Source organism: Bombus pyrosoma, linkage group LG6 (genome assembly GCF_014825855.1).
Source record: "Bombus pyrosoma isolate SC7728 linkage group LG6, ASM1482585v1, whole genome shotgun sequence".
Lineage (NCBI taxonomy): Eukaryota > Metazoa > Arthropoda > Insecta > Hymenoptera > Apidae > Bombus > Bombus pyrosoma.
Window position 1 is genome coordinate 15,553,310 of NC_057775.1, and position 10,779 is coordinate 15,564,088.

Consider the following 10,779-nt stretch of genomic DNA (forward strand, 5'->3'; position numbering starts at 1 on the left):
TTCGAGTCACTCTATTTTGCTGGCATATACAACGTTTATCCGCCTCTGTATCTAGATTTACGCGTCGAATTTCAGTCCGATAAAATCATTTATATGACAGAAGCTAGAATAGTCGTAAGACCTGGGAAGGACAAACGATGCGTAAAATCGATCAACGACGTTAACGAAATCATTGAGACTTTCTCATACGTACAGCTGATTCCACCCTCGAAAACGCGATCTTCGAGAAATTATAAGGGATTACAATAAATTAAGCTTGAAAGTGAAAATTAATTTCGAAGGAATATACAATATTTTTATCTTTCATTTGGCAGATTAAAATCAACAGCGTATACATTACGCTCTGTGCGAAAATAATTCTTGGAAATTTTAAGATTAAAAGACGGATACGCACAGAGCCATGTAGCTGTCTAAGCATTAAAGCGTCTTATCTTACCATCGTTTCTTCCTTTGAATGATGTGCTTCCTAATTCATAAAAATATACAAAATATCAAATTTCAACGAACTATCGACCTACCAAATCATATACAATTAATTTATAGGTGTCAACGCAATTTTAAAATTCCTATCTTTGTTACTAATATCTAAAAAAATTAGAGCGACAGCAAACCGCGAATCGCTACACCATCTTCGCCCAAGAAACAAAAACACCTAAACATTCTACCCCAGCGAAATAAAACGATTCGCCGAATCAATTTCCTCGAAAACAAGAAATCTCTCCGAACGAAGAAGGAGAAAAAAGTACGCATTGAACTGCATCACTGGAAAGGGCGTATGGAAAAGGAGGGATGATTTTGGAAGACAGAAGAGTATCGTGGAGAAGCGGGCGCTCTCTCGTGCGAAGGTCGAGTCAGTGGTTGTCGAGGAAGAAGGGGTGCGCGCGGGGTAGCCGAAAAAGGGGACAAGAGGGGCAAGATGCAACGCACATCTATTGATTCTTCTCCTTCAGCGTGAAGGCCCGCGTGTCCCACTCACTTTCGGAAGCGCGCACGCACCGACCAACGAACGAACGCTCTCGCGCGCTTTCCCTAGCCCGCGCACACGAACACGAACACGTGGCTAAGTTACGTAGTGTAGCTACGTGTGTGCACACACGCGCACGCCCGAGTGCGTCCCGATAGTTGAATGCAGGGCACAAAACGTTCACTCTCTCTCTTTCACTTGGTTTAAAGAGGGAAGGAAAAAGGAGAAGAAAAAAAAGAAGAAGAAAAAGGGGGAACTGGATTTTGCAATCTCCCTTCCGTGCATTCCTACTGTGAATTTCCTTGGCCGGCTGCATAAAGAATTAGAATGCGAGAACGCGCACACCGTACAGCTTATACGGAGGCGCAGAATGAAGAAAAAAGAAAAAAATAAAAAAAGAGAAGAGGAAGGCACACACAGGAGGGCAGAAGGGTGAGGAAATGGGGTTGCAGCGATCTGAAAAGTCCGGTAGCCGCGGCTTTGCACTTGTAACTATACTCCATGTAAGAGTACGAGTCCTCCGCATATTCAATATCCTGGAGGGTTAGCCATCGGCTTAGCAAACAGTAAACCAGATCGACATAGAGAGACACTGCCTTCCGAAGGTTGAATAACAAAGTGCACGGAACTAGCGAGCAACAACGACTTTACGGTCTTTGTTGGTGGAACCAGGCTGTCCTATGTCATCAAGATGGGTAATTAACTAGAGGCAACCGAAAAATACGATTTTCTCGGAGGGACAGTTTACGATGGAATTAGCACGGACAGCATTACGAATGTAGAGATGTGTATTATGAACTGGCTACAAAAAATACTTGTTGTATTATTTAGATACATTAAAAGATCATTTTTCTGGACTTGTCGGTGAGGGGGGGGGCAGATTCATATGTATAATGGGATTCGTGTAATAGGGATTCACCAATTTTCCCCACTAGGTATTATTTTTCCTTCGCATAATTGTAACTCACGTTCAAATAGATGAATTTAACCAGTTAGTCGAGCACTAACTAAAATTTCGTTTGGATAAATGGAGTTTAGATAAATGGTGTTCTACCGTAGTATGTTACCTAATTGCTTGCAAATATATCAAATTTCGTACCATTTGGTAGTACTTTCATATGGCTACAATAATTCGATACTATGAAAATGAAATAGAACCTGATAAAAGTAACGCTTCATTGGAAAATAAGGATATGTGCCAATTGTAGCCATTGTGTGTGCGCGGGAAGGCCGAGGTACAAATTCTACACACAAGCGAATATTATTTTCGAGAAACTTCGGAGAAATTTCGAGAAACGGTAAAATTTTATGTATATACGTCTAAATTAGGCAGAGTCTAAAATTCAAAGATTGTACGACTATAAAGACTATACAATTTTGTTTAACGTTATAAAGACTATGCAAGTTTGTTTAATACTAGAAATATCGACTTGTATCGAACGAAATAAAATATAAGATATATGAAAAGATATGACGCAAGGAAGTAAACAATTCATAGAACAAGTTACAAAACTCCGAAAGTGCAATGTTATAAATAAATAAAGTTTCTATGGAAAATTACATATTAGTCATCACTCTAGTAATTGTAATATTAATTTAGAGTATAACATATTTCAAATATAATCTGAGCGATTAGTAATACGCTATATATTTTATGGATTAGAAATATTAAATGAATCTTATCAACTTCTCACCGATTGTTGAGGCAGAGGTGTCCCAAATAGCGTAGATTTCAATTTCGAGTTATCACTCGCGAATCAATAATTAAATTTTAATTATTTATAATAAGAAAAATATATAAGAATATATATAATACACGATATATGTATGTAGAACCGAGTAACGAATCTAGCTTCCGATATGCAGGGCCGACCTTAGCATAATGGCCGAAATTTCGAACGATCATGAATCATAATCTCGTCTTTGTTTACAAGAACTGAAAGGCACGCAAGTGGTGTCGCAAAAACTATGAGACTCCTATTCGAACCGTTAGCAAAATGCAAAGTATGATTCGAATGTACAGAAGTCATCGTACCGGGCGGAGCCAAACATGCAGAAACACAAACATATGCCGCCGTTAAGGTTACGAAAACAATTGTTCTAGGTTGTCGTAAGGGTCAATTTGTGCGACGAGAAATTGTGTACTGAAATCCATTCAAGCAACGATCGGTTATCGATTACGTTAGAAATTATTCGACGTTAAGTTTGATATTTTACTATAATATTAATCACATTTGAAATAGAATCGTGCGATATTTATGATACTAATATAATAGTATATTTTAACGGCCCTTAAATTTTTGTTTATCGATCTTATTATTATTTGAACAAATGAAAAGAGTTTCAACGTTTTAAAGAAAATCTCATCATAAAACTCAAATTAGTAGTAATCTTTCTATACCTTGTTTGAGCTGAACAAATTTTTTGGTGATATCAAAACAAGATTAAGTCGAAGATGATTGGAAAGTATTTTAGTGTTAATAGAATTTTAATATTGAAATGTATAGTACTAATATAACGATAGCGACAAGATATTCCTATATATATTCCAAAAAGAGATTTCTTATACTGGAGATTTATAATATTACAATTTAATTACATATAACATTGTAGGCGAATATTTGAAAATAAAATAAGAAAACAAGCTCTACTTTAAGAGTTTAAAATTGTTTATGCATGTTATGTTATTGTTCCAAACTTTTACGATTTGTTATGATATAACACATGCTACAACATAATATATACCAAATGTATATTAAAATGACCATATATTATATAGGAAGAAACGGAACAAGAATGCAATAGCATAGATATCGGGTAAAATAAATAAGAACTTACAAAAAGCGGTTTTCCACGCATCCGTCTCCCGCCTTTTTCCTATTCTTCCTTTCTTGAATTTTCCAAATGTCACTTTCGCTTCGTGTCGTTAAACAATTATTCGTTTCTAACTCTTTCACGACGTATCACTAAACGCCGGTTCCACGCAAAGAAAAATCTCATTTTTAACAAAACATTTCCGTTCTTATTTTAAATGTCAGATCGCGGAAATCACTTGTCGTAGGGTTAAGGATTTTTGGATCATCATATAGAATGACGGTGAAAAGATGACAATATATGAAAGATAACCGATTTTCGCGAAAAATTCTCAACTCTTCCGTCCGTACGCTGCCAGCAGCGAAGGCGACTGAAAACAGAGAATCGGCCGGCAGATTGTCGGTCATATAGACGCCCTTGTCACGCATTGAAAATGAAAATTTGGTCCGGAATTAGTGGCGCCGCCTTGTGGAAGAAAGATCATACATTTGATTTTCAAGATGTTTCTAATATAGAATGTAGTACTGTTACGAAATTTACGAACGCCTGCACTCTGTACTACGATAACCTTACATAATAATTTTGCTTTACAATTGAAATAAAACATAATAGTAAATTCTACATATAAATCGTCAAAATAATTATAAAGCAAGATAACATATTATTTTTCATTTTAGTAAATTTGTATATAACTGTAGGATTGTTTAAAATACTACATTGATAAAATTAATAAACGTTAACCGTGAATAAAGAATACGAACAAGTTGTATTTTGGTTAAGCTCAATTTTTTATTTGTACAGCTTGACCATAATTTATATTTCAATATAGTGATACTTAACCATAGAAGATATTATTAACTAAATTAATAATATCCTCGGTGAAGAATTTCGAAATAATTATCAAGTGGATCTGAGAAAACCTGATATAAATTATGATATTATTTCACTACATATATTAATGCATTAACCAACAACTAGTACATTTCCCTCAACAAACTCATAAGGTGGTATTTCCAAATTTAGAGGAGCTGGACCTTTCCTAATCCTTCCACTGGCATCGTAATGAGAGCCATGGCAAGGGCAATAGTAACCACCAAAGTCACCAGCATTTGCAATTGGAACACATCCTAAATGCGTACATACACCCAAAACTACCAACCACTTTGGATCTCGTGTACGATCTGTGTCTACTTGTGGGTCTCGAAGAGATGCAACATCTACCTGCGCCTCTCGATCAATCTCTTTCTGTGATCTATTATCATTTCAAAACAAAAGTCATTCAATTTAGATAAACAGAATTAGAAAAGAGATATATAATCATGTTTAGTAATATTTACCTATGTCGTATAAACAGAGGCTTTCCACGCCATTTGAAAACAGCATTCTTTCCTTCAGGAATACTATCAAGTTTAACTTCAATCTTTGCTAAAGCAAGTACATTACCTGCAGCGCTCATAGAAGCTACTAAATTATGCACAACTGTTTTTGCACTATAAACCGCACAAACCCCAGTTGCTATATAATAAATCAATATTTATATTTCTCTGTAATTATTGAACTAGAATAATGCAAAGAAGATCAAAAGGTATACTTACTAGCTGTTACAAGATACGTAAATGATTTGCGACTAGCAGCGTTACGTTTGCTTGGAACATTTGGATCTTTTACAGCACTATGACGATAATCAGTGAAATCTGGCCATTGAATGTCGGTATGCGCCAGTCTCCTCTGTGTTGCTAGTAAACTCGCTATAAAAATCAATTCATTGACAATACTGTTTCTTACATCAAGTATAAAATAGGATATTAAAGATAAAAATAGTATATTTCAGTGTTTTAAAATAGGAAAAATATTTGTTCAACATTTGTAACAAACTAATACATTGGTATAATAATAATCTTTGAGACATGTACCGCATACGCCATACGATTATATAATCGAAATATCTAAGAGTGTATTTTGTTTATACACGAAATCTATTAAATTAATGTTTGAATAAAAGCCTCAAACCTCCAATTCCTGAACTGACACGTAGAGCTCCTGTAATAAGAGATTCGTACAAACTTTCAACGAGCATTCGATTGACGACAGGTTTAGTGACGATTTTTGATTTTTGTACGATACCCTTTCCAGATACTGGTTGCATTCCATTTGAAATGACAGTCGTCGACCTTAAAAGTGGAGCGAGGCTCGTTGATTTCGCCACAACATTCATTTTTCTTAATTACGCACGAACGTCCAAACGAGACAACTTCATCGGACACTAAGTAAAATCCGAAGAACTACGTTCTTAGAGGTCTCCACTCTGCAACTTTCGCGGAAAATTTTCCATGTAATTAATAGATGTCGCGCTATAATGTATTGAACCAGATACATACCTTGTCGCTGATTGAGCTATGTAATTAATCGCGAAACTTAATTTTCAGCAACTGATCTTTTAACAAGATTGAAATGAATATAAATTAGATTATATATTCAGAATTTACACATTTTGTAGTTAAATTTGATTCTAATATTTAGTTCTCCCTCTCTAACACAATAAGCTATGATCTGCTATGACATATATTTACATACATAGTGAGGTATATTAATTTCAATAAAAAATATTGCTATTTATAAAGATCTTAATACGTATTATTTTATAGAATTATCTAATGATATGATGGTAAAATCAAGCTTTAAAATATATGTTACTTTGACTACATTATTAACTATATTTCGTAGATATTCTTTGTACCGTTTTAATTATACACATAGTTATACACGTTTAAAAGTTGTACATTTGGAAAATTCTTCTGCAAAATATCACAATGATGCATACAATGGTTCATAGATGGCATAACTACTAATTTAAAGCGCCTATATTGTCTGGATTGTCCAAGGTTTCACAATCGCATGCAACATGCGTATAGAAACATGTTATTTTTGTTCGTCCCGGATTTATCCGGGACATGGAATCCAGTTTGTAAGAAATGATTGTAAGGTGAGAATTTTTGTACATATTCGTCATAATATCTATATTATCTTCTATGACTTTAGAAGAATTGTTTAAAACTACAACCTTTTGGTGACTTTTAGGTTATGTGTACATTTAGATACTACTTTGTTTTTATATTTAATAACAATAAATTTTTGTACAATATGTGGACAATTGATAATTGTTATTAATTATGTTATAAGTATTAGAATTTATGCATTTCTTCATGCCATATTCTATTTATATTATAGATATTCAAATTTTGTCGGTCAAAGTGCCATGCTGCGTTTAAGAAAAAGAAAAATCCAAGGAAAGTCAAATGGACAAAAGCATACAGGAAAACAGTTGGCAAGGACTTGGCAGTAGATCCATCATTTGAATTTGAAAAAAGAAGAAATATTCCACTTAAATATAATAGAGAATTATGGCAGAATGCAATTGATGCAATCAAAAAAATAGAAAATATCAAACAGAGGAGACAAAATCTACATATAATGCAACGATTACGTAAAGGACGTGAAATAGAACAAGAAAGAGATATTAAAGAAGTTCAACGTGATTTATCACTCATAAGATCACCTGCTGCAGGATTGAAAGAAAGAAAGAAACTAGAACAAGCCGAACAAGAAGAGATGCAGGAATCTAACGACGAACAAGAACAACAAGAAATGGAAGTGAATTAGTTTTGTTTATTATACGATGATTATATTCATAACGCAATAAGATGGTATAATTTACATAAAAGTCAACAACTAAACTTATTACATTATACATGTATTAGGCAGATCGTGGATGAAAGAAAACTTTGTTCAAAATAAACAATAATTTATGTAAAATTCGTTTTTTATAGTACAACATAATTACATATTTGTGTAAGAATTATAATTAAAATTAATATCAAATTAAGTACTAGTAATGGCATTGTTTATCTAAGTTAATCTAAGTTATTAATTTAATTGTTATGGGTAATTCATTAAAAGTACTAAATAATTTGGAAACTTAAAACGCTCAAAAATTTTGTGAGAATTCTGAAATATTGATATACGAAAGTGTTCTGAAATACCGACCTCGAAAAAAAATCAGTGTTTCTTACGCCCTCTGTGATTTACTACGGCGAATATAGCAATTATATTGAACTTAATCGTCGAAGGCGATAAAGTCAACAACTACGAGAAGACCTAGCAAGATTCAGAAAATAAATAATTACATATTTCTTTATTGTCAAGATTTCTTACATTTCTGATATCAGATACAAAAGATATATATTCTTAACTTTTTACAGGAAATAAAAGTTTAATAATTGCTTTACATATGATGGCATTTATAATGTGATATTTAATATTTAATGACTTACCCAATTGCAAGTATACCTCTTTGGTACTACACTGTGAAAGTGTTGAACCTACAATTCCCTAAACATTATGCCTCTGACAATACACTAATAATCACGTAAAAGATTGCAAACAAAGTCATCAATCACATTGATCTATGGTTCTTTGAAGCGCAAAACGCCGTTAGAGCGAGCTTTCGAATAGTTTGCTGACCCTCGAGAAGGTGTTCGACCGTGGCAGGTCCCAGGTGAAGAAAACGTGGTTTCCAAGTGATCGTATGCGGCAAGGTGTGACCACCGCACCTCGATGACACTGTAAACACTCGACCGGTGTTTCCAGCAATTACCAGGTAAACCGCGGGGTGTTGTTTGCCGCGGACGAAATGTGTTACAACAACAGAAGAGCAGCGTACAAGGTGTGCGAGTATACGCGAGCGCAAGTCGAGAGAGAGACCGATACAGGACCACTCGAGTTATGCGGCAAGAAAGGATTTTCAAGGGCATGAGCTTGCAGATTTCTTCCGCCTGACAAAGCTACCATGGCCAATCTTTTTGGAGGTCTATCCTTTGATTCGTGCCGACCGTATTTGCTCTAGCCTTGGCCAACGTGAACTCGAAGATTTCATGCTAATGGAACGTCAATCGGTTTATGAACGTTCGTTAAGTTACTTTTGTATTAATTATGTATTTGATGTTTGGAAGAGATGTAATAGTTGATAAATAATCATCTTGACAGACTGCTCTATCTCGTATAGGGCATAGGTTATTCGAGAAGATCTTCGAGACTAAAACAATTTTATTTTTACTTGTATCTTGTACATAGGAAAATATAATGTTGTTTGCCGTTCTACATTTCAATTACATTTGGTATCTGATTTCGTTTATATCTGTTCTTGCCTTAGTTTAAGTAATTTAACATTCTAATTTTTCGTATTTGCTTGATATAAATACCAACATAAATACGTTAGTAGAGAAATTATGGTAATACCAGCTTGCCAGCTATTCTTGAAAAAGAGAAGTTAAAGTATTTTCAAATTCTTTTTTACGAGTATACTTTATTTTTAGGAACACTTGTAACTTTGTCCGCGCAAAATTATATTAAATCAAGAGAACGAACAGCTATGTGACCCACATTCCTCCATTCATCACATAGACATCACGAGATTGAAAAAAGGAAAAGGGTTATCTAAAAACAAGCATCGTGTTTTGCGGGTTGATTCACGACGAAATTCCATGAATTCGTGTCTCTTCTTTTTTTTATCACGCACATTCTGCTCGTCATATAACGTGATTAATCATTTTTTTCGAGTACTAGAAGTGCTCGGCTCGATCTTGCGTCACTTTGCTACACAACGTGCAGACAAATTCCACTCGTTCTTTCTTCGGTTACGAGATTAATTATAGTGACAATATCCGAAAGAAACACGGAGGCTGTCTTCATATAATACGTATAATACGATGATCCACTTAAAGGTTCGCAACAGTACGACGCACGAGGGACTAAAATTGAAAAGAAACGCGTAGATAATGGGCCACATACTGCTTTCGAGGAATTTTTGGAGGGTCCTCCGGGACAGATTTGTCGGTCGTTTCGCCCGCGAAAAAGTGTTTTCGACCACACGCAATATTGTAGCCGTGTTTACTGAGGAAACACACGACACGGTGGTCGAAACGCGAGCTACTCGTGCGACGAATCGCAATTACGATTTTCGTGGGGGTAAAACTATCGTTCGTTGTTTTGTCTCGGCGATTCCTTTTTCCTTGACGGTAGCTTGGACCAAAAATACATTCTCATTTGTACGGATGCAAATAATTCTGCCGTGTGATTGATCGATAAAGTGCTGCCTGCATGCGTTCCATTCATGAATTTCTTTGTACGATACAAAGATTACCACGAGCAAAGAAAACACTTCCAGTGTTATTAATATTAATTCTTTGCATTCAGAGTATGTATAGTGGATGCCAACTGATCATTCTCGATCAGCATTCTCACTGATTTATCGTAGCAATGTGTAGTACATATAGAGCAAAATAGCGGGCAACGAAATGGTGACCAGACGTGAAACATGAAGGACTGTGGCGTGAAATGTTTGCAAATCGTATCACTTTCAAAAGTTCATAGAAAGTTCCGTTTCTATGTTTCCTCCTTCGCATCGAAAATGGTTGCTAGAACCATTCGTCAAGTCATCACCGAAACTCTCAGATCTGCTGCAGACTGTGCCACGAATAAATTAGTCAAGCAATCGTACAAATTTTTCGTTGCAAATATCGTATTGAACAAACCATGAATTACACGGTTACTCGTCGACGATAACGTTTATTCGTTTGTAACATACAAATAAAAAAAAAAAAAAAAACGAAAGAAAAAGACGATAGGTCAAGGAATCTATGATGTGAGAACCGGTATCATGGAGCGCATCTTCTTTTCCTAATCGTTTCCAGCGCCGCGCAAGAAGGTCCTTGTAATAACATCTTGCGCCGAGGTCACGAAAGCAGCACGCTCATAAATAAACAAAGAGACTGCACGGTTGGACTTAAAATAGTTTGTCCGAGGCGTAGCCAGGCATTTGGTCGGACAATATTATTTTATGTGACCAATGGTCGTCAACGGGTCCCCGAAATACGCGTCAGAAAGAAACGCTCCCTCTGATCTCACCGATAGATTCGAAATGTAAATCACCTGTGTACACGTCG

General features: G+C 35.4%; 3 protein-coding genes across 5 annotated transcripts in view; 1 reads left to right on the forward strand and 2 right to left on the reverse strand.

Annotated features, from left to right (window-relative positions):
• Positions 1–4,418, reverse strand: part of LOC122568332 (zinc finger protein chinmo) — a 77,206-nt gene extending 72,788 nt beyond the window's left edge. Inside the window, exon 1 of one of the 2 annotated variants that reach the window (XM_043727965.1) lies at positions 3,803–4,418. The gene's annotated coding sequence lies outside the window, so the exon portion shown is untranslated. Of the gene's footprint in view, positions 1–2,658; positions 2,799–3,802 lie in introns of those variants that run through there. The other variant, XM_043727966.1, reaches the window with a different exon arrangement.
• Positions 4,419–4,547: 129 nt separating this feature from the next.
• LOC122568333 (cytochrome b-c1 complex subunit Rieske, mitochondrial) lies at positions 4,548–6,084 on the reverse strand. Of its 2 annotated transcripts, XM_043727969.1 has the most exons (5): positions 5,903–6,084; positions 5,789–5,818; positions 5,374–5,526; positions 5,116–5,293; positions 4,548–5,030 (listed from the first exon to the last, which is right to left on the reverse strand). In XM_043727969.1, exons 1-5 carry the CDS (start codon positions 5,991–5,993, stop codon positions 4,742–4,744), a joined length of 741 nt encoding a protein of 246 aa, XP_043583904.1. In that variant the 5' UTR covers positions 5,994–6,084; the 3' UTR covers positions 4,548–4,741. The 2 variants fall into 2 exon arrangements, with proteins under 2 accessions (XP_043583904.1, XP_043583903.1); XM_043727968.1 differs by having other exon boundaries at positions 5,789–6,083.
• Positions 6,085–6,604: 520 nt separating this feature from the next.
• LOC122568336 (probable ribosome biogenesis protein RLP24) lies at positions 6,605–7,661 on the forward strand. Its single transcript, XM_043727977.1, has 2 exons — positions 6,605–6,761; positions 7,007–7,661. Exons 1-2 carry the CDS (start codon positions 6,681–6,683, stop codon positions 7,436–7,438), a joined length of 513 nt encoding a protein of 170 aa, XP_043583912.1. The 5' UTR covers positions 6,605–6,680; the 3' UTR covers positions 7,439–7,661.
• Positions 7,662–10,779: the final 3,118 nt, after the last annotated feature.

Excerpts from the sequence above, each read along its gene's own strand:
- LOC122568336 (XM_043727977.1), top strand. The coding sequence starts at position 6,681 with ATGCGTATAGAAACATGTTATTTTTGTTCGTCCCGGATTTATCCGGGA. Across the intron at positions 6,762-7,006 it reads TTGTAAGAAATGATTGTAAG|ATATTCAAATTTTGTCGGTC; the intron begins GTGAGAATTTTT and ends TTTATATTATAG.
- LOC122568333 (XM_043727968.1), bottom strand. The coding sequence starts at position 5,993 with ATGAATGTTGTGGCGAAATCAACGAGCCTCGCTCCACTTTTAAGGTCG. Across the intron at positions 5,294-5,373 it reads TACGTATCTTGTAACAGCTA|CAACTGGGGTTTGTGCGGTT; the intron begins GTAAGTATACCT and ends TTTATTATATAG. Across the intron at positions 5,031-5,115 it reads CCTCTGTTTATACGACATAG|ATCACAGAAAGAGATTGATC; the intron begins GTAAATATTACT and ends AAATGATAATAG.